This window comes from Macaca fascicularis, chromosome 8, assembly GCF_037993035.2.
Source record: "Macaca fascicularis isolate 582-1 chromosome 8, T2T-MFA8v1.1".
NCBI classification, from domain to species: Eukaryota; Metazoa; Chordata; class Mammalia; order Primates; family Cercopithecidae; genus Macaca; species Macaca fascicularis.
The window spans coordinates 34,365,920-34,391,802 of record NC_088382.1 but is presented as its reverse complement, the minus strand read 5'-3'; the positions used below and the strand labels follow the sequence as shown (position 1 = coordinate 34,391,802).

The 25,883-nt window shown below is 35.9% G+C and overlaps 1 protein-coding gene across 49 annotated transcripts in view; it reads right to left on the bottom strand.

The window, feature by feature from the left end:
* Window positions 1-2,412: 2,412 nt before the first annotated feature.
* Window positions 2,413-25,883, bottom strand: part of WRN (WRN RecQ like helicase) — a 139,039-nt gene continuing 115,568 nt past the window's right edge. For 37 of the 49 annotated variants that reach the window (XR_012417189.1, XR_012417187.1, XM_015454650.3 and 34 more), the window contains 4 exons: window positions 21,435-21,566; window positions 18,654-18,816; window positions 8,942-9,132; window positions 2,413-3,171 (listed from right to left, as the gene is read on the bottom strand). Coding sequence is in view for 44 of the 49 variants with exons in the window: in XM_015454650.3 (XP_015310136.3) it covers window positions 3,064-3,171; window positions 8,942-9,132; window positions 18,654-18,816; window positions 21,435-21,566 (594 nt within the window). In the remaining 5 variants the exon portion in view is untranslated. Of the gene's footprint in view, window positions 3,172-7,544; window positions 7,577-8,941; window positions 9,133-18,653; window positions 18,817-21,434; window positions 21,567-25,277; window positions 25,430-25,883 lie in introns of those variants that run through there. The other 12 variants (XR_012417190.1, XR_012417188.1, XM_065519052.1 and 9 more) reach the window with 3 other exon arrangements.

Below are 25,883 nucleotides of genomic sequence, written 5' to 3'. Positions count from 1 at the left end.
TGTCCAACAATATGAAGTAAGGTACATAATTCATGGTATACCTTTATAATAAAACATTACCTCAGCATTTCTCAATCTTTTAGGTCTGAGAACCCCTCTATACTCTCACAAAAAAAATCACTGAGGACCCCAAAGAGCTTTTGTTTTTTTGTTTGTTTGTTTGTTTTTTTGAGACGGAGTCTCACGCTGTTGCCCAGGCTGGAGTGCAGTGGCGCGATCTCGGCTCACTGCAAGTTCCGCCTCCCGGGTTCCCGCCATTCTCCTGCCTCAGCCTCCTGAGTAGCTGGGACTACAGGCGCCCGCCACCGCGCCCGGCTAATTTTTTGTATTTTTAGTAGAGACGGGGTTTCACTGTGGTCTCGATCTCCTGACCTTGTGATCCGCCCGCCTCGGCCTCCCAAAGTGCTGGGATTACAGGCTTGAGCCACCGCGCCCGGCCTGAGCTTTTGTTAATGTGGGTTGTATCTATCACTACCACTTTTGTCTGGCTTAACAGAAGTGGCTGGATTCTCAGATCTGCTTCTGCGTTCAATCCATTTTGATATGCTGTTTTGGCTGAAGTATATGAAAAAGATCTGACTTTACACAGGCACGTAGCTGGGAAAGAGAAGAGTATTTTAATAGCTTGTTCAGATAACGGTGGACGTTCTTCTCCAAAATTTTACCAAAACCTGGACAAGTGATAGTTTCTTAAAGATTAGTTGCCGTGTGTAATCTGAAACTGTATCAAAAACTTTTTCATACTCTGTTATATTCAAATCCACTGGTCCATCTTGTCCTCTGAACAGATCTTTTACCCAGTCATGATTTCTTTTTTTAGTTTTGAGATGGAGTCTTGCTCTGTCGCCAGGCTGGAGTGCAGTGGCACAAGCTCAGCTCACTGCAATCTCCGCCTTCTGGGTTCAAGCAATTCTCCTGCCTCAGCCTCCCAAGTAGCTGGGATTTCAGGCGTGTACCAATACACCCAGCTAATTTTTGTATTTTTTAGTAGAGACAGGGTTTCACCATGTTGGCCAGGGTGGTCTCGATCTCCTGACCTCATGATCCGTCCGCCTCAGCCTCCCAAAGTGCTAGGATTACAGACGTGAACGACCGCGCACGGTCTCAGTCATGATTTCTTAACATCACATATTAGTCATCCAGAACATGCTGATTCACTGAGTTATAAGGATCTTCTAAACACAGAAAAAAATATTTACATAATATCAAAAACTCACATTTGTTAATTACTATCCATCTCATTAGAAAAGGTTTTATGTAAGACTGTGCATGATGGCTCACACCTGTAATCCCACTATTATGGGAGACTGAGGCAGGAGGACTGCTTGAGGCCAGGAGTTCAAGACCAGCCTGGGCAACCTAGAGACCTCATCTCTACAAAACATAAAAAGAAAAAATTAGCAGGCCATGGTGGTATGCACCTGTAGTTTCAGTTACTCAGAGGCTGAGGTGGGAGGATAAGAAAGAGAGAGAGACAGACAGAGGGGGCAGGGTGAGGAGGGGAGAGAGAGAGAAAGACAGAGAGAAGTCTTTATGTTAAGGAAAGCTGTCAAGCTTCCAGTGGAGGAATACAACTTTTCCAAAATCATACATTTTGCTAGAAATCTCCAATTTTATCATTGGCACAACAAATACCATCAGTTGTTTTCCGTGAAGAGGCCATCTTAGTTCAATTTTGAGAAAATGTCTGCCAAACATCCAAATCTAAATAACCAATCATCGTTTTTCGTCATTCTTTTCAGTGAAAATGGCATTCCATGAAAAAAAAGCAGCAAATTCAATTGGCAACTCAAATAAACAAGTGCTTCTCCTGGAGACAGCCTCGTACCTAGGCATGCAGCAGATGTGTCTGTGCGTACTTGCTACTCCATCACACAGGATATTCACAGGGTACTGCAGATGCACACACAACAGCATGCAAATGCAGAAGCCATGGCTGGAGAACTACATATCACATATTTAATAGGCGCCACTACCTTCTGATAATGGAATGCAGAAAAATGGGAATATACGAGACTTTTATATTTTACCTAAAAACAAGTGAATATAAAAAAGTCTGGTGGGATACACAAAAGAGGTTGACTGTGATTAGCTACTAGTAAAATTATGAATGATTTTTATTTTCATTTTTCTTACTTCCCTGGATTTTCTAGTTCTTCTATGACAGATATATTTGTTTCTTAACAAGATATTTTTATTTACAAAAAACCCAATCAAAGGCTTTGAAATGTATAGTGAACTGCTTAAAGTTAAATAACCATAGTTTGCCCAACTCTGTGTCACAGTATAGGTTTTAAATTAAGTCACGTGTGCTACATAAGAGAGATTAGAATCAAATTCTGACATCCTTGAAAAATAAAGGTACTTAAAGTAATTAAGTAAATGAAAGCTAAAAAATATATATCTATAATATTCAGCGTGAAAATCATTGTTTTATTATTTGAAAAATAATAGAAATTGTATATACAAAATGTACAGTTGCCTAGTGCAATTGGTATCCATTTTACATTTTTTACATTTTTTTTCCCTAGTTAATGGCACCCAAAATGTGGTTTCATTTTCACTGGCCTGGTTAACTAATACCATTTAACAATGTGTTTAAGAGCTTCTTCAAAAGATAGTAAAGACAATTTGTAAAATAACTATGCTTTCTTACATTTACAAAACAGAATTTTGATAATATATGAGTATTTTATATCACATAATTACCATGTAACTACTAATCTGTTGTCTATATCAAATCACAGCACATAACATTTTCCAAATACACTGTTTTAATAAAGAGATTAGAAAATAGGACAGTAACAGTTTCTTAAAGCAATCTTACAGGAAGTCTAATTTAATATTCTGTTAGGTAATGTACTCACGTAGCCTCCCAGAAGACCCAGAAACTTTACGTGAATTGCGGAAGGCTGATTTAAGATGCTAGTTCTTCAATAAACAGTGAACTCTGTAATCAGAATCATTTTTAAGTCAAAATACTATTCCTTACTCTTCAGAAATAAAATATAACTCTCCTCTTGTAATACAGCAAGAAACATAATTGTTCTGGTAATTGCCAGCTTAACTAAAAAGGCCTCCCCTTTTCGTTTTGTCCATTAATTTCTTGCTGGTGTGACTTCCTTTGGCAAACCACATAGGTAATCGTCTCTTTCTCTCTGCAGATGAAGTCTATAGGAAATAGAAAGAAAAAGAAATCAAATCTTTGTACTACTGAGAAGGGGTATTAGTTGCAAACAAGTAACACAGGTTCCTGAATATACACCCATCCTTTCTCCTCCATCCAAAAAAAAAAAAAAAAAACAAATTAGTGGTTATCTATATAATTTATTTCTGGATCAAAAAGTAAATAAATATAAGAGATATAAAATCACTACATCATTTCTTTAGGCAATTACTTGCCATCTCATCATATAGTCTTAGACACTCAAGACACCTCATTCAGTAAGTAAAAATCTAGACATTATTTCAGATCTATATCCCATGGTGTACTTGCTTTGAGTTGACCAAAATGGTGAATTTAATGTTTTGAGGAAGGAACATGCCTGGGCATGTATACATACACAAAGAGTTATATTATGCATGTGAAAAGAATATAGCTTCTAACATCTACAATGGGAGGTAGACAGACTTGTCCAATCAGCACCCTGTAGAGTGGCCAAGGCATAGTATGCTTAATAAACATTTGCTAAATAAATGGAAAAAATAAAAGTTTCTTGTCTCATAGACTCATCTGAGAATCACTATAGATCCACTTCCCAGAAAAAAAGAGAAATATACACGTGCACACTTTCGCACACATTTCAGCAGCTCACGTGTCAAAGAGCCTCTAAACCTCAGGTTAAACATCCTTGAAAAAAAATAATTTAAGGCTGGGTGAGGTGGGTCATGCCTGCAGTCCCAACACTTTGGGAGGATTATTGGAGCCCAGGAGGTCAAGGCTGCAGTGAGCTATAGTCATGCCACTGCACTCCAGTCTGGGCTGCGTAAGACCCCGTCTCAAACAAAACAAAACAAAACAAAAAACAAAACAAACAAACAAAAAAGGTAGTGTTTGGGTACAATACCATCTGCACATGAAAAAGAATTAAATAATTTTAAGTAAGTGTTTCATAAGCCTACAGTGGCATACATTTGTGTTATCTCAGAGTACTAGATCCTCAGGATAACATAACAGAGAAATCATTCCATCACGAGTACATCCTGGAATCCAGAGTTAATTTGGGGTTATTATTAATAAAAGTAATTGAGAGATTTTATGAGAAGTTTGGCCTTATCTAAGGTACAATGTGTCTGTTAGCCTAAAATACAAAAATACCATTTATTCCATTTCAAGAATGAAGACTATCTAGATATTGTTCATCAGCTGCTTGCTATGTTTGATTATATTTTCTATGTTTAAAAAAGGCTTTGAAATATTTAACAGTAGGAAAACAGCAAAAGATCCTTGGCAGAACACTCTGAAACTTCATATTTAAAAAAGGTAAAAACTTAGCTGTTCCAGCTTAAGTAAAAAAAATCCAGGGTAGAAAAAAGGGCTTTGTACACATCAGCAAAGGCTAAAGAAAAAACTGGCTAAGATTGCAACTTTGTTCCTGGGTACCCAACTGCAAGCAGGGAAGAGAAAATCAAAAGAATGGATGAGACTTATACACACTGTAAGATACTATGACTTAGAAATAATAAATATTGGGGATATAAGGTGGCATACAGAAAAGGCATTTTGCATTTTTCTAATGATCCGTGATGTTGAGCTTTTTTTCATGTTTGTTGGCTACATAAATGTCTTCTTTCGAGATGTGTCTGATCAAGTCCTTTGCCCACATTTTAATGTTTTTTTTTTTTTCTTGTAAATTTGTTTAGGTTCCTTGTAGATCCTGGATATTGGACCTTTGTCAGATGGATAGATTGCAAAAATGTTCTCCAACTCTGCCAAAAGAGGAGGACATCTGAACAGTAATAAAGCAGAGGAAGAAACCCTAAGTCATGTTGTATGTAGCCTAATACCATGGAGTAGCATAGACTTTGAAATCAGGCAGAACCAGGTTTGAACTTTAATTGAGCCACTTGCTAAATGTATGACCTTATTATGCATGTTACTTAAGCTTCAATGTCTTCACAGAGAAATGGAAATAATAGTACATAACATCACTGAATTATTTGGAGTTAAATAAGAATAAATGTAAAATAGCGAAATCCTAATTTCTTCTTCATACTCATTAATTGGTAGCTAATATCATTTCAAGTCTTCTGTATTTCTATAAACATGATCATCAGCATTTATAGTGGAATTATAATAATGATCTCATTTCATTGAAAAAAGGGGGAAATACTTACACTGAGTGTGTCTTTCGAGTGTCAACAGTAAATTATTTGAAGAAGTGTTCAGTGTGAGATCTAAGTTACCTAATAGAAACAATGTCTTCCAGTGTCTATTTCCTTCCTCAGTAGACTACTAAAATTCCCAGCAACAAAATTTTAAGGGCCTCTTTACATCTTTTTAATACTCCCAACTCTGTTACCAAGCTATTACCATTAAGTTATGAACAGGAAACATCAACTCATTTGCTGATTATATGTGCACATACAGATGAAGCAAATACAGAAATATGTAAGTTACGTTCACATTTAATTTCATTTATAAACAAGGTCAATCCATATATTTAGTTACCAAGCCTGATGCATTTGTCATGAAAACTATTTTCATAAATCAATTTTACCTGTGAATCAGCATCTGTAAATAAATATTCTACAAAACTATTTGTATAAAATATTGTGTATCTTAATTTGTAATCAAACTCAGTGATCAAGCAGGAAATGTCACACATTCTCTCTTATACAGTCAGGAAAAATAAGAAGAAAAAAAAAGGCACAGGACGAGAGGTACTGGGAAGACGGTGGCGGCAGCAGCAGCAGCAGAGCTTTTAATCTTTCTGAATTCCAGAATTAAGACAGAAGTAGATAGTAAAACCCCAAATCCATTGTCAACATTTACAATAAAACCAAGTGTAAAGGTGTCCTTGGGAAACTAAAATTGTAACAATGTAGGGGCAAACCACCAACAGCAATTAAGACCTGCACAGTACTGACATCTGTACGGGAGAAAGCAGAGGCAAGCAGTGTCCAATAACAAGGGAACCCCAAGATAGCCCACAGGCAAACACTGGGAAGACAGATTAATGAGAGATTAATCTGATAATAGCATCTGAAAATGGGAGAGCTTTTGTCCAAGCCAATAGCAAGTACAACGAATCCACAGTGATCTCTTAGGTGAAGAGCGCAGCTGGCTACTCTGAACCCTGGGACTAGCCGAGGCTGCCTTCTAGGAGAAGGCTCCACATTCAGGAGAAATCACTGGGGTTAAATCAAAACCAAGCAGGACAGGTACAACAGAGACTAAAGGGAGACAAAGCCTAGATAAAAATGGCAGAGTAGATTTCATAAACCAAGTTTCCATATTTTAGACATTATACAAAAACATTAGAGACAGATGTGAAATTGGGAAAATCATCCTGAACCATGCCTTCTTTTGAAAGTACAGGAAAACTAATCTCATATGAAAACGAGCAAAAGAAAAGTATCAAGGTCAAATCTTTGACACCAGAAAGACTTGCTTAGATACAGAATAAAACTGTAGTCTTTCAAAATGAACTGGAAAACATTAGGAAAATTATCTAAAACACAAAAAGATGTCACAAATCAAAATTAGAAAAATTCAAAACTGGGGGAAAACTGAGGAAAGAATCAGAAATAAAAGAAAAAAATGACAGAAGTCTTCAGTTAATAAGGTTGCTCCTTTGGTAAAACTAAAATAAAATAATATCTCTCTATATAAATAAACAAAGAATTTTTAAATCCAGAACCTTTAAAAAATAATTTAAAAATAAGTGAATACAAAGCTATGTGGAATACAGAAATAAATACAACTGATTATGTTAAAAGAGAAATAGAAGGTGAAAAGGAAGAAAAAAATTTAAAGAGAAATGAAGAAATAAAAAGAATGCATGAAAAGTGACAAATATTGAAGCTGGGTAAAGAAGATCCAACATACATGTATACCAGAAGTTCCTGAAGAAGAAATACAAAGTAATGGAACAAAATACTAAAAAGTATGATTTAAGAAAACTTTATAGAACATTTTTAAAAAAACTATCATTTAAGAAAACTTTCCAAAAATAAAAGAATACTAAATATTTAAAGAATCCACCATGTACCTATGGATATTGAATCCGAATTATCAATGCCAAGACATCATCTTTCTGTTAAACAAAGACATGATTGAGCTTCTATCTTAATAGCAAACACAAGAGATGTAAACATAACAATACGTCAACTAATAAAAAGAATTTGTTCTAATGACTTTATCCTTTGTCAGAAGCCTCATAATTATAAATGAAACAGACTAAGGGATATAAATCAGGTCAGTAGAGAAGATGAACGTTAACATATGACAGATTCTGAAAGTAGGCCTCCAACACTCTACAGAAATCAGCTTTTCATAAAGGGAGGCTGATGAAGACAGATGCTTTGGATGACTCACTCACCTCTACTTCCCAGCCCCAACACCGTTGTTCCCCTAAATGGGAAAAAGGGGCCAAATAAGGTAGACCTTTTAGAATCCAGTAAGTTTAGTAAAATTTCTTCCCACCCAAACCCCCACAATATCCCCCATTCTCTTGTTGACATGTAATGTTACTGAAATAGGAGAAAAGCAAAAATGGCAATATATAGTTAAAATTTTACTACAAATGTGCTTCTATATTGAGGAAAAATAGTAAGTTACACCTTTTCCTGTATTGACAGGTTGAAGCTGGGAAAAAATAAGAGGGTCTTAGGCATTTGGTATAGATTACAGAAACAGAAGGCTGAGCATTAGAAGCTAAATTTCATTACCTCCACCCAAAATATGTTTTCTTTAATGTTCCTCTTACAGCTAGTCCAGTTATGAACAATATAAAGATTTCCAACTAATTAAGTTTCATTAGATTATCTAGGACATGACTCTATATAGATTTAACTCAAGTACAGAATTTAAAAAGACCAGCTCCCCTTATTTTTAAGCAATTCAAAAAAGTAGCAGTTTAATTGCCAAACAGCCTATAAAGATTACCTTAGAACTAAAGTGTAATTCCTAATTCTCTAATACAAATAATCACCACCACCTACTGCCACATTGAATTTACCAACTAAGAATTTAAACAATTTTTTAGTTAATCATTTCAAAAACATTTATAATGGAGTCATGTAATTTTAGACCTGGAAGATACCGAAGGTCAAATTTTTAAATTTATGCCATTATTTAAGAGTCATATTACTAAATAATACTCTCTGATTGCTATTTATCTCATGCCATACAAAGAGCAATTATTTTTGAAGCATTTGATTTTAATAAAACATACCATCTAACATAATACTAAATTTGTAATCTATCTATGATCATGCAAAAGCACTAGGAAATGCTGAGAGCCACAAGCAACAGTAATTCTTGTACCTCAGATATTCATATCATAGTAACAGACGATGATGAATGACAGAATGATAATAAACCAGTCTGGGAGGTATTTATAACACAATTTGTTTTCACTTTCATTAACTACATAAACTGCCATATGCTTAAATTCATTAACTATACATCCAAAAGGAAGATTTTTCCAGGCTATATGGTCAATATGAGGTACAGGTAAAATTTAAGCTGACATTCTACACAGTAAGCTAAACAGATGGACTAAACATCCCTTTTACTGTCTTTTTTTAAAAAATCACTTTTCTCAGATCATATTTATGAAAAGTAAAGGAAATGTGGCCCATAGAGAAAGTAATCATATCAGAATTCATAACAGTTCAAAAAATACAGCATTCTAGTACTAGGATATGCAAATTGAAGAAACTGACACTATATGAAAATTCTCTATATAATTAACAGCTTGGTATTGATGCCTACTTCTTCCTTGCTTCTCTTAGAACTTGAAGAGATCTCTTCAGAACTGGGAAAATATCTCCTTTTGTTGACATCACATGAAGGCTGAAGTCTGCTGTCAGTACCATGTTTAAGGATCGCAATTGCCATGTGGATAAGGTATGTGTCAATGTTTTCAGGAACTAACATTCTGATTAGGTTAATTTTACTCATATCTGTAAAAGATAAAAAAAAAAACTCCATTTCAAAATAAATTACAGAGAACATTTTAGAAAACGTATCAGCTAGAAATAGTGAAATATTCTGTAGAAAGGAAGGAGGAGGGTTGCCAAAGAAGTTTCCTCTTTCAAATGCCTATAGCCTTACGGAACGGAAATGGAGTAAAAACTCCACTCGGGTATCACTATCACCTGAAGCCCCTGCCTCCAAGGTCCAAAGTCAGGTCAGTACTATTGACACCGCATAAATTGTGTTTCAAACTGTCTTTTGTGGGCTGCCATGAGAGTCAAAACAACCATTCATAGAATTGCTCTAAAGGAAATTGTGTTTCCAATTCCAAATATCAATTATAATTAGATTTTTCTTAAAATAATTTATTCTGATCACTTGCTGGCCTTTTGCCTAAGATCAAGTATAATAATGATTTATTCTTTAAGTAGAAGCTAATCGTACTTGTAAATAAGATTCTAATAAAAAGGATTCTTTCAATGGCTATTACTGTAATAACAAGAGACATAAATGATTTTAAATGCACATTAACTAGATGAGATTTCTGGGAACATATTTCTTATTTTCAGAATCAAGAAACTTTACATTTTTTTGCAACTCAACAGAACTAATTCAGACTGTGTCAATTTCTTGACACCTTCTAAAATTATGTAGCACCCTCCTATAGGCAAGCCAATAATTATGTTTCAGCACTTCCTTCCAACATCACGTTTTTCTGCAATGCTCCAGAGTGCGGTAAACCCAAGCAGTTTAGAACCTACCCATTCACCTTCACCTAATTTACAAAACATATCCAACATTTGACACCCAACTCAAATCAGTGATCAGAAACCAAGTATTTTTCAAATGACAACCTGAAAAGACGTTCTTTAAATTATTAGTTTTCAGGTTTATATTTTCCTTTCTTCTAAAGATTAGCTTGCTACTCCAAGACTCCTCAAAACACTGCAGTTTAAAAAGCAAAAAACAAAACAAAATAAAACAAAAAACAGGAAGAGAAAGTTATGCAGCTAATATAAACTAGGTCAGTGGGTTAACTAATTAAAGTTTCAAAATCTTAAAAAGGAAAAGATCACCTCTATACATAGTAAAATCAGCAACGTGACTATCTTATCTCTCAACCAAACTAAAATTGTATTTGTCCCTTGATCATTATATCATCCTAATAATGTCAAAATTCCCCCAATTTTACTATTTCATCATTTTTTAATGGCTGAGGAGTATTCTGTTGTATGTGTGTATCCAAATTTACTTTGAGTTCCCTTTTATTTGTCTTCAAATTTTAAAATACGTTTGGAACACCTTGGGCACATTAGTCCACTTTGTTCAACGGTAAATTTTACAAAAGCTAAACACAGATCAAGTATTTCCAGTTAAAATTTAGCATCAGAAGATATGTTGTATATATAAAGTACATACCTGATTACAAAGGCTTATTACAGAAAAAAGTACATAAAATATCTCATTAATAATTTTCAGATTGATTACATGTTGAAATGATAAAATTTTAAATATAGTAGACTAAATTATATTATCGAAATAAATTGCATCCATTTACTTTTTAAAATGTGGCTACTAGAAAATGTAAAATTGCATATGTAGCTCGCATTATATTTCTACTGATAGTGCTGTTTTAGAAAGACCATATAAATTTTCCCACACTCAAAACCAAGTAATATACCACTACATTGCATTAAATTCATTTTCTTCCATGGGTATTTAGAAATTAGATAAATAAACTATGGATGATTAATTTCTTCATACTATAAATGTGACATTTATAAACCAAGTTTTTAGGGAAAAATCACACAAGCTTGAGCTATTATCGTGTAATGGGCTAAACAAATTAATTTTAAAAGAAAAAATAAGATATTTCATTCACTTTTGAATCACTTTATTTCTAAAATTAGAATGTCTTTTGTTCATAAAATGATGATGCATAAACATCCGCTTATGGTGTTAAACCACTATTAATGATTTAAAGTTAAATGTATAAGGTTAATTTCTAGATATAATTTAAAAATTCATATATTTTTCTAATACATTTCTACAAGTACCCTTTATATTTCTATGGTAAATTCATCCTGCATTTTATACATATGCAAATAAGTGGCATTTAGCTTTACAGGTGCATCTCATTCTGCTCTAACTTCCCATGTAAATAAGTGCTGAAAATATCTACCGCAGAATTCATGACAACACTGGCTACACGCCTTCAGTGTTTTCAAAGAGATCATATTACCCTTACTTCTGTAGTAGATCCCTTGGAAGCCACTCTTAATTTTCCAGTTACATGCACATTAAGAATGGGAGAATAAAATTAATCAAAATACTATCTAGGTACCTCATTCAATGCCTTAATTTATTATTAAGCATAGTTCGAATCCCAAATCCATAAACAGAGTTTAAAATTATATAAACAAGGACAAACGAAAAGAATACAAAGGTACAAAGCTCCTTTAAATATGAACAGTTTTCCAGACAAAACCTACTTAACAAATTATGAAATTAATAGCTATGTTTTCTCAATTCATAATTACTCTATTTTTAGGTAAAGATTGTGTCATAATAAAATACAGGAAACTTCTCAATTCAGGATTGTACAAAGTTTAGATTTAATCAAACTCGTTCTTTAAAACTCTAAATTATTGTGGCATGGCTACAGTTAAATAAAATATGAAAATAGCATATCTGAATCATTATTATAGTATGTATATCCTCATTCCTTATTATCATTTATAATCCAACAATGTTTTCTCCAGTAAGAGAACAAAAGGTATTTTATAAAGAAAAAACAAGAATCCAAAAGCACAATCTCACATCCATAAATGATAGTTTAATGATTGAGTGTACTATCAAAAGAAATAAAAGAGGGCTGGGCTCAGTGGCTCACACCTGTAATCCCAGCACTTAGGCAGGCTGAGGTGGGAGGATCACTTGAGACTAAGGGGTTCAAGACTAGGCTGGGCAATGTAGTGAGACCCCATCTCTACAAAAAATATTTGAAAATTAGCCAGGTGTGGTCCCAGCTACTTGGAAGGCTGAAGTGGAAGGCTTGCTTGAGTCCAGGAGTTCAAGGGTGTAGTAAGCTATGATTGTGCCACTGCACTCCAGCCTGGGCAACAGAGTGAGACCTTGTCTCAAAAAAAAAAAAAAAAAAAAAAAAAAAAAAAAAAAAAGAGCTCATGGTTATCACAACCTTCTTAACCTCCTCTATTCTAGATTTAAAAGTAGGCTACAAAAACATACTTTTTCATATTATATGTGCAACCTACAGACAGTGTATTAACAGAACAATAAGTTTTTAGTAAGTATATCTTAAGAATTTTTCACCATTATATTCTGCTTGATTTTAATATTTCTTACTTTAAAAAGTTATCTAACATCAAAAATGGAAATTGCAAATCTTAGAATGTAGAGGGTACTAGATATGGTAAGGGGTAAAGACACTCAATAAATAAAGATATGAAACTGATTATAAATAAGTTAATTTGTTTCACTCATCGAGTTTATACCCATATCCTATATCAGGATTAGAAATTGCGTATTTCTTTCCTTTAAGTTAACTGGCAATACAACTTTAACATGAGTAAAAAGAGAAACTTGTTCAGTCATTAATCTTAGACATGGTATTAAAACAGTTTTATAACTCTCTAGGCCTCACATTCCTTATCTCCAAAACAGGGTGGGATAGGAAAGGGAAAGTGTAATGGTTTCCAATTTCATTTCTAAATCTAAAGTTCCATAACTTTGTGCCTACATGATTTAGAAAGCAAATTAACAGTGCTTCAATTCTTTACCATGGGCAAATAAAACAGATGTTGTCAATACGTGGCTGAATAATATAATATGAAATTTTCCTTTACCATTTCCCTCTGCCCATAATGAAGTGATGTTAGAATGTCCATTTAGGACATTCAGGAATATATGCCCAAGAATTCTTTAGTGCGAATGAGCACACATGCGTGCGTGCACACACACACACACACACCATTACAACCGGTTTGAGTTCTTAAATTGTATGTCTCTATAAAATACATATTGGGGAACATTCTTTCTTATATACTTATTAAGTTCATGTATTCTTAAGTGCCTATTAAAAATGACAAACTATACAAATAATCATATTTAAAGGGTATATTTAAGACACCATAAAACTTTACCATCTGTGTCTTCAGTCATCATCATCATCATCATATTCACCACCACCATTTGCTATTACCAGTGTGCCAAAGCTTTCTGAACAGTATCTAATTTAAAGTCATACACCACATAATGATGTTTCAGTCAACCATGGGCAGCCAACAGGAACAAGTATCCATTAGATTATCACACAGCTGAAAAGTTCCTATCACCTAGTGACATCATAGCCATCATAACATCACAATGCAAAGCATCACCCATGTGTTTGTGGTGGTAATGGTGTAAACAAACTCACTTTGCTGCCCGCTGTGTAAAAGTCTAGTATATACAGTACATAATACTTAAAAATGATAACAAATGACTATGTTACTATGTTTATGTGTTTGCTATATTATACACTTTATAAATATTTTTTAGAAGTTCATCGTAAAACAAGTAGGCCCTTCTGGAGGTATCCAGAAGAAGGCATTGTTATCATAGGAGATGACAGCCCCATGCATGTGACTGCCCCTGAAGACCTTCTGGTGGGACAAGATGTGGAGGTGGAAGACAGTGAGACTGATGATCCTGAGCCCATGTAGGCCTAGTCTAATGTGTGGGTTTGTGTCTTGGTTTTTAACAAAAAAAAAATGTAAAAAGTAAAAACGAATTTAACAAAATCAAAAACAGAAAAAAGCTTAGAGAAGAAGGATATAAAGAAAATATATTTGTACAGCTGTACAATATGTTTGTATTTTAAGCTAAGTGTTATTACAAAAGAGTAAAAAGATTTTAATTCATAAAGAAAAATCATTACAGTAAGCTAAGGTTAATTTATTATTGGTGAAAGAAGAAAATTTTTTTAACTTTTATTTTAGTTTCAAGGGTACATATGAAGGTACATTATACAGATAGATTCGTATCAGAGGGGTGAGTGTGGCCTAAGTGCACAGGGTTTATAAAGTCTACAGCAGTGCACAGTCCTAGGTCTTCACATTCACTCACCACTCACTCACTGACTCACACAGAGCAACTCCCAGGGTGCAAGCTCCATTCGCCGTAAGTGCCCTATACAGATGTACCCTTTTGTATATTTTTTTTGAGACAGAGTCTCACTCTGTCTCCCAGTTTGGAGTGCAGTGGCACAATCTTGGCTCACTGCAACCTCCACCTCCTGGGTTCAAGCAATTCTCCTGCCTCAGCCTCCCAAGTAGCTGGGATTACAGGCACCTACCACCACGCCTGGCTAATTTTTGTATTTTTAGTAGAGACGGGGTTTCACCATGTTGGCCAGGCTGGTCTTGAACTCCTGACCTCAGGTGATCCGCCCACCTCGGCCTCCCAAAGTACTGGGATTACAAGTGTGAGCCACCATGCCTGGCCTTTTTAAAAAAATCTGTTACACTGTATTTCTACTGGGCCTTTTCTATGTTTCACTATGTTTATATGCACAAATACCACTGTGTTATAATTGCCTACAGTATTCACTAAAGTCACATGCTGTACAGATTTGAAGACAGGAGCTATACCATACAGCCTAGATGTGTCGTAGGCTACACCATCTAAGATTAAGTCCACTCTGTGAGGTTCCCATAAGATGAAATCGCCTAACAACACATTTCTCAGAATTCATCCCCATCATCAAGCAACGCATGACTATATTTCTCACAATTCTATAAGAGAGGCAATATTAATTCTCCCTGTCTTAGAGATGAGGAAATTGAGGATTAGGGAAATTGGATCACTTGATGGAGGCCACATAACAATGAAATGCTAGAGCCAAGGTCTAAATACAGATCTGTCTATTACCAAAGCCTTTGCTCTTACAGACCAGACCAACACCACCTGTAAGTTTCAGGATATAAAGAAGGCAGCTAAATAATAGCAGAAATGCCAATAGAAAAAAAAAAAAAAGGTTGGCGGAGGGAACTGCACAAATTCTTTTCTTCTTTTTTTTTTGAGACAGAGTCTCACCCTGTTGTCCAGACTGTAGTACAATGAGGCAATCTCGGCTCACTACAACCTCCTCCACCTCCCAGGGGGGTTCAAGCGATTCTCCTGCCTCAGCCTCCCAAGTAGCTGGGATTACAGGTGTGTGCCACCAAGCCCAGCTAATTTTGGTATTTTTAGTAGAAACGGGGTTTCACCATGTTGGTCAGGCTCGTCTCTAACTCTTGACCTCAGTGACCTGCCTGTCTCGTCTTCCCAAAGTGCTGGGATTACAGGCGTAAGCCACCGTGCCCGGCCTGCACAAATTCTTTCAGAGAATACTCAACCTACTACTCAGCCTACTACTCAACATCTCATCGAAAGATGCAAATTGCTTTAAGTCCTGAGAGACAGTACATTTCTAAAGGAAAAAAAATTCCAGACTATAAGCATGAAGAAGACATTTGAGTCTTTGGCTTTCTCTAAAACGCTATCTCATTCTGCACTGGAGAAACAGAGGTTTCGACAACCATAAATCTAATCCTACAAAGTAGTTACTATTTTCCTCTCTCTGCCTTGATTTCTGAAGTTAGGAAGATCAGAAGGTGACCAGGAAAGTTGGCCAGCTTTCTCATAAGATGCCTCTCTAACCTACCTTGGATGTTTTACAGCTTAGCTCAGGATTTGGCTAATTTAACCCTGAAATGCTAACTTATTAACTTACATGGTTAATTCATAAGTATCACATAGATAAATACTCAGATTAGCATGACTACATCCATTCCTTACATACACATCTGCATGGGAAGTTATCAGAAAACTAGGAAGTGATATATAAGCAGAATTCGTTGTTAAGAGTATTCCTCAAATATAAATTTTTCCCAATTTTTAATGTCTTTCATTTCTTCTTGTTCAGATGACATTAGGTAATTTTTCTCCTTTTACCCTTATTGTGGTAACATTTAAAGATTTTTCCAATCTTGAGTCATTCTAGCATTCCTGCACAAACTAGAACTTGTCAGGGTGCAAGATCTTTTTTTTTTTTTTTCAAGAGAGTCTCACTCTGTCACTCAGGCTGAAGTGCAGTGGCACGATCTTGGCTCACTGCAACCTCCGCCTCCCTGGTTCAAGCGATTCTCCTGCCTCAGTCTCCTGAGTAGCTGGGATTACAGGCACGTGCCAACACTGCTGGCTAATTTTTGTATTTTTAGTAGAGACAGGGTTTCACCATGTTGGCCAGGCTGGTCTTGAACTCCTGACCTCAAGTCATCTGCCCGTCTCAGCCTCCCAAAGTGCTGGGATTACAGGTGTGAACCACCACGCCTGGCGCAATATCTTTTTTATATATATAATTTTTGGGGGGAAGGGATTTATTGTGCTTATGGGTGGCTTTGGTCTTTTAATTTTCCATCTCAGACCTTTATTTTCTGATTTTATCATAATTTTTTAAAATTATAACTTTTACTTTAGATTCAGGTAGTACATGGGCAGGTTTGTTACATTCGTATATTGCAGGATGCTGAGGTTTGAGGTACAATTGATCCCATCACCCAGATAGTGAGCATAGTACCCAACATGCAGTTTTTCAACCACTGTCCCTTCCCACCTTTTCAACCATTGTTCCTTCCCTCCCCTCAGTAGTCCCCAGTGTCTACTGTTACTTTTTTTTTTTTTTTTTTCTTTTTGAGACAGGTTCTCACTCTGTCACTCACGCTGGAGCGCAGTGGCATGATCACAGCTCATTGTAACCTCAAACTCCTGAGCTCAAGCACTCCTCCTGCTTCAGTCTCCCGAGTAGCTGGGACTATAGGTATACGCCACCACGTCTGGCTAATTTTCTTATTTTTTGTAGAGATGGGGGTCACACTATGTTGCTCAGGCTGGTCTTGAACTCCTGAGCTCAAGGAATCCTTCCATCTAGGTATCCCGAAGTGCTGGGATTATGACACAAGCCACCACACCCAGCCTGTTCTCATTTTTATATCCATATGCACCAACTTTAGCTCCTGCTTATAAGAAAGAACATGCAGTATTTGGTTTTCTATTTCAAACATGACATTGACATAACTTATAAACAGGTTATTTATGTACTATACTTGAAGTCCCCTGGCCACTCCCCCGCATCCCTGGAACTTAGATGAGCACTACTCCAACTTGGCTCTGTGTCTTTCCTTTCCCTGTGCATCCACCGTGATCAATGGAAGTGAAGGAGGTGTTCGTTCTTTAGACCTTCAGTCAAGTCATGCTCAAGCCTAGAAATAATCCTGTCTTCTAAGTGACTTATTTTTGCTCAGATCTATTTAAGCACAGTATTGACTGTGCTTTCAGAGAGTGATTTTCCAAATTCTCAGGGGGAATTATTCACAAGTTGTTCACAAGTGGGAAAAACTTCAAGGTAGTAAAAAGTATCTGCACTGCAGCTTTGGAGATGAGGCTTTTGGGATGGCCACTGCTCTATCCTAACAGTCTAAAGAAATTTATCAGATTTATTGAGTTATAAGACCCCAAGTTTGTATTTACACATCTAGGAGAGAAAATCCTCTAACGTATCTCCTATTTATTTCTGTTACCAAAAAAAAAAAAAAAAGATAATAATTTAAAACATTTCTACAAGGCAAGCAAAGGGGCTTGCTCTCTGCAGCACAGCTGAGGTTCTGCAGCAAAGTGACAGGAAATCCTTCTACACAGCAGCCCACAGAACTTGGTCTGTCCCTTCCATGTCACAGTAACTGACACCAATGACTGTGTTGATTAGAAAGGCTACTCAAGTGAAACCAATGACAAGGACTCAGAAAGGTTTAGGGAAGAACTAGGAGTCAGGAAGCTACTGGGAATGAATGTGGAGAAAAATATGGTTTTTGCAAGTGATGAGGTAGAAATTAGAAAAAATGAAAGCACTGTTTTGGATGGCAGGGAAGGTGTAACCTTAAGCTGAAAAGGAAAATAAAAATTTCTCAGTGTATTGGCCAGGTGCCATGGCTCACACCTGTAATCCCAGCACTTTGGGAGGCTGAGGTGGGCGGATCATCTGAGGTCAGGAGTTCGAGATCTGCCTGGCCAACATGGAAAACCCTGACTCTATCAAAAGATACAAAAATAGCTAGGCATGGTGGCATGCGCCTGTAGTCCCAGCTATTCAGGAGGCTGAGGCAAGAGAATCGCTTGAACCCAGGAGGTGGAGGTTGCAGTGAGCCAAGATCACGCCACTGCACTCCAGCCTAGGCAACAGAGCAAGACTCTGTCTCAAAAAAACAAACAAAACAAAAGAATTTCTCAGTATATTTTCCTCTGAGTGATAATGGGAAGAAAGACTGTTTTCCTAAAACAAGAAAAAGAATCACAAAAGGTTTTCATAATAGCATAAAGGATTAGTGCTGTTAAAAGTGAAAAATATTAGTAGATTGCTTGTTTACTTCGTCAAGTCATTAAGGGTGCAGAGGCAGGCCATGCTTCTCACCTGAGTTGATGGGAGGGTTTCGGATAACATCAGCAATAATCTTCTGAACCTCTGGAGTCAGGCCTGCTCGCTCCAAATCAAGGGGGCAGCCAGCTTTCACCGCTTGGGATAAGTGCATGCCAATCGTCATGAGAGGCAGAATCCTGCTCTCAGCTATGCTCTTCTAGAGAAAGAACAGCAAAAGAACCCAGTGAATTTTAAAAGTGTCCACTCTACTCATGGAAAGAAAATGTCCAAAACATTCAGGTAGTAAATGCTCAGTGTGAAATAAACAATGAACTAAACCTTTACTTAAACTTTTCATTTTCAGAATTTCTTTAAAACTACCCCCATTATAGTTCTCCATAGGTTCTACTTTTTATACTTATTAAACTGTATTGAATAAAACAAAATCACCCAGCTTTATCGAAGAATTCAATCCTCGTCCCTCTCTATTCACTTTAGAAAACCATTAGTGGCAGAGAAGTCATTCTCTGTAAGTCTAACAGTTGTTACGACCTTCTGAAAACACAGTAAACTGTAACCCAATACTCTATACACTTGAAATAACACGTGATGGTTTGGTTACACGAATTTCCAAGAAGACAAATCCTAAAATGCTTAGCGATAACATAAGGCTCCAGATGCATTCTATAAAAGGTTCCTGAGAAGACTCTAATAGGTGTTTGAAATTGGCTCTATTCATAAAATAATAATAACCACAGTTCCACAAGGGGTGTCAGCATTTTCCTACCATTGAACTTCACATGAACAGTGCTACATATTTATATGGTTCTTTAAACAAATGTGGCTGCAAATACATTTCAGATACTTATTAGGTAAAACATTCTTTTAAACACCCAGAAAGCTTAGTCACTCAGCTCTAACTTATTTCATGATCCTCTCTTTCAATACATTTTCAAAGTCTGAATTTAGACTGTATTTGCATGAATGTTGACACTTTCACAGAATACAGCATTTAAGGCAAAGTTTTTCATCCTTCAAAGGGAGGTTTTAAATTACTTTCATTAAATGTCTACTAGAAAAGTGTGCACCATGTGTGCATAACATCAGGGTTATTTGATAGCAGGTTTCAAATTACCTCCAACTAATTGTAGTATTGCTCCTGATTAATTAGTCCTAAGCATGTTTAATTCTGTGGTTAACTGGCAAGACTCTCTCAGACTCCTGGGAGGTAAGAATAATTATACCACCATATCACACAATAAAATACAACCAAATAATACCAAAAGCCACAAATGAAGATATAACAGTCTTCACATTTTTAACCATGAATACACACACTAATACATGAAATCCTGTATTACAACTGAGCATTAGAATACACTTTATTCGGAAAATTTGGAGCCAATACCAAATTTTCTTAGTAACTGTTTTCATTTCTACTATACATACATGGTCAAATTAGGTATATACAGGCATTTTTAACATGTACATAGAAGTTATTATTTACATAAGAAATTGAACTTAAAATTCCCATTATGTGTTCTATTTCAAAAATAGTATAATGGAATTATTTGGTTTCTTGGGCAATGGTTTTTGTAAGGAACTTTAAGAAACATGACTGTCAAATTAAAACATTTATTCAGTAAGTAAGATAAGTTATGGACTGTTTATTCTTATTTATTTTAAATGATAAAACCTGAACAAAAGGTGTGTGATACAGGCACTAGTGGATGGAACCAGAGACAATAGAAAAGCAGGCATTGGACCATATCTGTTGTTACAAATCAACTAAATGTCAAGAGGATGAGAATTCAAATTAAACTTACCTGTAAGTCTCATTTTGTCACATTCCATTAAAAACTTACTCTCCATTTTGTATACAAAAAAACCTCAACAGCCTTAAAGATTTATCTTAGATCAATGAAGAAACATTACATATGGTCTTTTTTTTTTTTTTTTTTTGGAGACCAAGGCTTGTTTGGTCGCCCAGGATGGAATGCAGTGGTGCAATCTCAGCTCACTGCAACCTTGCAACCTCTGCCTCCTGGATTCATGCGATTCCCGTGTCTCAGCCTCCTAAGTATCTGGGATTACAGGCACGTGTCACTACGCCTGGCTAATTTTTGTATTTTTAGTAGAGACAGGGTCTCCCTATGTTGTCCAGCTGGTCTCAATTCCCTGACCTCAAACGATCTGCTTGCCTCAGCCTCCCAAAGTGCTGGGATTACAGGCATGAGCCACCACACCCGGCCTACATATGGTCATTTGTTACAGCAATTAGATTGTTTTCAAAGAGCATCAAAACAGTACTAGAAGAGATAGAATGAAAAGCAAGTTTTTAAAAACCTATTTCCAGTTGTTTGGCTATGCTTCCAGAGATCCAGTATGTATTTTTTGTACACATACAAGAATATGTGACTATATAAGCATGCATATGCACACACATACATTTACGTTTGTTTTTCTCACTGTTTTGCACCTTCCTTTTTCTTAATGCATCTTGAGGTTATTTCTTAACACCGTGAATATTTATAGTTTTTAAACTATTAGTCCCATTTTAAAATATGGCTGAGGCAGTATCCCTGAGCTATAAATGTGTTTATCAGTACCCCGATACAACCTCTAGAAGATATTCATGGCCAAACTAAACTTGCTGCTATTACTTAACAGGGAGGCTTAACAGAAAAAGAAAACGTTCTCTTTTAAAATTAAACTGAGATTTATTGTAGAGTTGGAGGAAATTATCCCAAGTCAGAGCTTTAATACTAAACAGCTGATAAAACACAAGTTTAAATAAACTAAAAAAATTCCCTGTAACTTGAAAGTCACACTTACCAAAGGCATCTTCTTTTCTTGGAATAAAGAGTATGTGATGGCCATAGACTGTGAAAGTGTGCATATTTTATTTTTTGCTACCAGACTCATCTTCTGTTCTTCTTGAGGTTCTGTACTTGAAAAGAGGTCTGTCTACAGAATTTTAAATGTAGCACAAATGATCAATAATATCAATATAACAATAGAATATAAATATGATCATTAGCCATTAAGAAAAAAATAAACACAAGTTAAACCTATAAGCAACAAATAATTCCCTTTTTATAGGGAGCTCAAAAAGAAGTTGGATTTTTAACGTATTGATTTAAAAAAGTAAAACAATGCTAGAGCACACAAATTTAATTTTTAACAAAATATTTGTAATAACAAACATTTCCTAGTCTTCTCTTTAACCAATAAGCAGGACTAAAAAAGGAAGTATAATGGGAACCACTCTGTCTTTAAGTAAGTCCCCAATCCCTGGAAGTGAATATTGAATGAATGAATGAATGAATGAATGAATGAATGAATGAATGAACGAACGAACGAACAAACAAACAGAATCACTATTCAATTTTAGGTACTATAACCACTAATACATCATAAGGAAATATATCATAACACTCTCTCTGCATATCTAATTCTAAATGATACACCCCAACTAGAAATCTAAGTATTCTATAAAATCTTAAATATGGTTCCTTAAGAAATGTTTAAAAGAAAAAATGGGGAACGACTGAAAAACAAGATTAATGAAAAAATAATAGAATCTTTTTAAAGGCTGAAATAAAGGTAAAGAGATGGACAACTTTTTTTTTTAACTACACATATAAGGTAGATTAAAACAACATACTATAGCCATAATAAAACCTGTAACAAACTAAATTAATAATTTAAAGAAGTGCCTCGTCTCTTGATGAATGCTATTGGTATCATTTTTATAAGGTTATTTATCATGTGGTCCACTATATTATGTATACATATATGAGGAAACGTATCTATGAACTTTTCTTTTGGAAAGAAGTTCATTTTTTGTTTCCATACTGTGTTATTAGGGAGTTTAAGAAATTTATTAGTTGAGTATTAATTTACTGTTTGGTGAGAAACATAAATATTTCTCTTTTACTTTTTACATGCTATATAGATGATGTCTAATGTTAGAATTTGAATTATCTCGCCGGGCGCGGTGGCTCAAGCCTGTAATCCCAGCACTTTGGGAGGCCGAGGCGGGCGGATCACAAGGTCAGGAGATCGAGACCACAGTGAAACCCCGTCTCTACTAAAAATACAAAAAATTAGCCGGGCGCGGTGGCGGGCGCCTGTAGTCCCAGCTACTCAGGAGGCTGAGGCAGGAGAATGGCGGGAACCTGGGAGGCGGAGCTTGCAGTGAGCCGAGATCGCGCCACTGCACTCCAGCCTGGGCAACAGCGTGAGACTCCGTCTCAAAAAAAAAAAAAAAAAAAAAAAAAAAGAATTTGAATTATCTGACCCAAGGCAATAAAACGTGCTTGCCAAACCTTTTGGGGGATTACATTTTACATGGGGAAGAATCTCAGAGCTAAACTCTCACATCAACACAAAAGACAGTTTCAATCAAATAACCCTAGCAGCGGAGATTTCATGTTCTGAGCATATGGTGGGTCTAATAAAACACTCCCAGGTGTTACATGCTTCTGTTTCTCTTTTACAGTTTCAGAATAGCTGCATTTTGCAATCTGTAGAAATCCTATCAAGACAAAATATGTATTTACTGAGGAAGCATTGTTGGCTCTTCAGACTGGTCACCCCACTATGGCAACGCCATGGTCTAGGCCAGCATTTCAGTCCTCATCCATGCAATCTCAAAAGTCTAATGTGTCTTATTGCAGGGTAGTTGGGTTTTGGGGAGTAGAGTTGCACTACCCATCTGTTGAACTTGGTTTTATGTGTGTGTGTGTATAAATATCAGTGTATACACTAGAAAACAAATTCATTAACTTATGAGCCATACAACTGGACAGTTTCACTTGCCCCAACCAGTATGTTCTGTCCTATAGAAGAGTTATATAGGAAGCCAGCTCACCTGAAAGTTTGAGAATATAACAAAGACACCTTTTTTTTTTTCCTATCACTCAAGTTGGAGTATTGTGGCACAATGATGGCTCACTGCAGCCTCAAATCCCCGGGCTCAAGCAATCCTCCTGCCTAAGCATCCTAAGTAGCTGGGATTACAGGATAACACCATCATGCCTGGCTAATTTTAAAAAATTGTTTTTGTAGAGGTGGGGTCTCGCCATGTTGCCCAGGTTGTTTTCTAATTCCTGGCCTCAGGCAGCCTGCCTGCCTTGGCCTGCCAAAGTGCTGGAATTACAGGCACAAGGGATTGCACCTCGCCATAAGGGAACTTCTGATAGTGCCTTAAGTAGTCTCTTAACAAAGATTAAGTTGAGGCATTCTCCTTGCCAATCAAACTATAATATTCAAATCTAGTTAGCGAAAATGTCTTTTTATCTAAAGAGTGCTTAGGTAAGCTTTGCCAACTTTTGTCCTTATTGTCTTTTCTATTATATCTTCCTATAACTGACCACTCATCTTTTTTTTTTAAGGTTTATTGTGGGATATATCAAACATATAACACAAGTCGAGAGAGTAAGATGGGCATCACCCAGTTTCAGCAACTGTCATTCATAGCCAATCTTATTTCATGAACACCCTCAGGTATTTTCTAACTACTCTGCCCTTACCCCTGGATTTTTTTTAAATAAATAATATTTGTACATATTTACGCCATATATGTTCATACAGTCTTTTTTATTTTTTTTGACACGGAATCTCACTCTGTCACCCAGGCTGGAGTGCAGTGGCACAATCTCGGCTCACTGTAATCTCCGCCTCCCGGCTTCATGCCATTCTCCTGCTTCACCTTCCCAAGTAGCTGGGACTAGAGTATGATTTGATTAGATTTTTGTTTACTAGAATCACATTGTAGCCCTTCCTTCCTAAGAGTATTATTTCAGATTACTTTGCCAAGTATTTTGGATATCCCTAAACCCTTTAAATGTACATTTGTGGATTGTATCATTACTTTGTTCCATAAATTCTCAAAATTCTCAAAAAAATGTATTTATATAAAAATATTTTAGCATATTTTTCCTAAATGGACATCTTAATGCACTTAATATATGTGTCATATTTGTAATTTTTAATGTGTATTGTGACAGCAAGAAATTTTACTTCAAAATTTAAAAAATATATTAAAGGCTAATGAAACTCATGAATAACAAAACTTGCTTAATAAACATTAAAATTGACATTTCAAAAAATAAATGATTTCAATTTGCAGAATAACCCAAGTATAATTTCTAATCACAGAAATTAGCAGTCATCTTCTCTATCCAGAAGGTTCATAAAGGTTTTATACCCATCCCTTGAGGAATTTACCTTTTCCCCTACTTCAGTTTCCTCTCCTGAAGGGGAGTTAGGAGAAATCATTCATTCATTATTCAATAATATCACTAATCATGAAAGAAGATACTACTGTCAAGTGTCCAAAGAGAGGGAACTTACTCAATCACCACTGGTAGGTATGATATTCTTCCCAAACCATTAAGACATTATCATTTTATTTCCAAAAACTCAGTAAGAAATAAGAATTTTCACATGATGTCTTATATAACAGTATGAAAAAGAAAATTTAAAGTTGCCAAAGATATTCTATATCAAAAGAGGGAAATGCTACATTCAAAAAGCAGAAGGGTTTTCTACTTATAGTTAGAGAAAGATTTTTCTAAAGTAGGATCCAACTGTGCCTGCCCAAAGCTTCCAGGAGCTTCTTGGAAGTAAAAAATAATCCCTTAATATTGTCTTGAATGTATTTAACTCTTTCAATGTTTTATACTTATCCCATGTCTTCTATTTTTCTAATGTCATCTGTTGTTTCCCGGATGTGGGGGAGGAAATGTCATTTCCATTGTGTAGTTGAGGAAATGGAGACCCAAGGAAATCAAAGGATATGTTCAGGTTCACCAGGTGAACAACTGTAAGGAAAAATTAAAGTCCTGATTCTGAGACTCCAAGTCCAGTAGTCTGCCCTCTATTCCCCACTGCCTCACCTTCTGCAGAGTATACATCATAGAGTCTGCTACGTGGAGTTTAGAGAAAATCCCAAATGATCTTTCTGGAAATGGTCACTTATGGCAGAACAGGCAATAATAAAAGGATATGAAGGAAACACTATTAAAACTGAAGAGAATAATATGAAATCCATGTACTATCAAAAGACAGCATTACTGGAAGGGGAGGGAGATTAGAGAATATGCTAAACCAAAAGCAAGTGGCTGAGCTCCTGACCAACTCATAGCAAGGATAACTTTCCAGCTTTAATTTCCAACTACCATATTTGAATGTAAAATTATAATTTATCAACCTAAAATAATGTTTCCAATTTAAAAGCAAAACCTCCCAATGAAATAGAAAGACATCAGCAGCCTG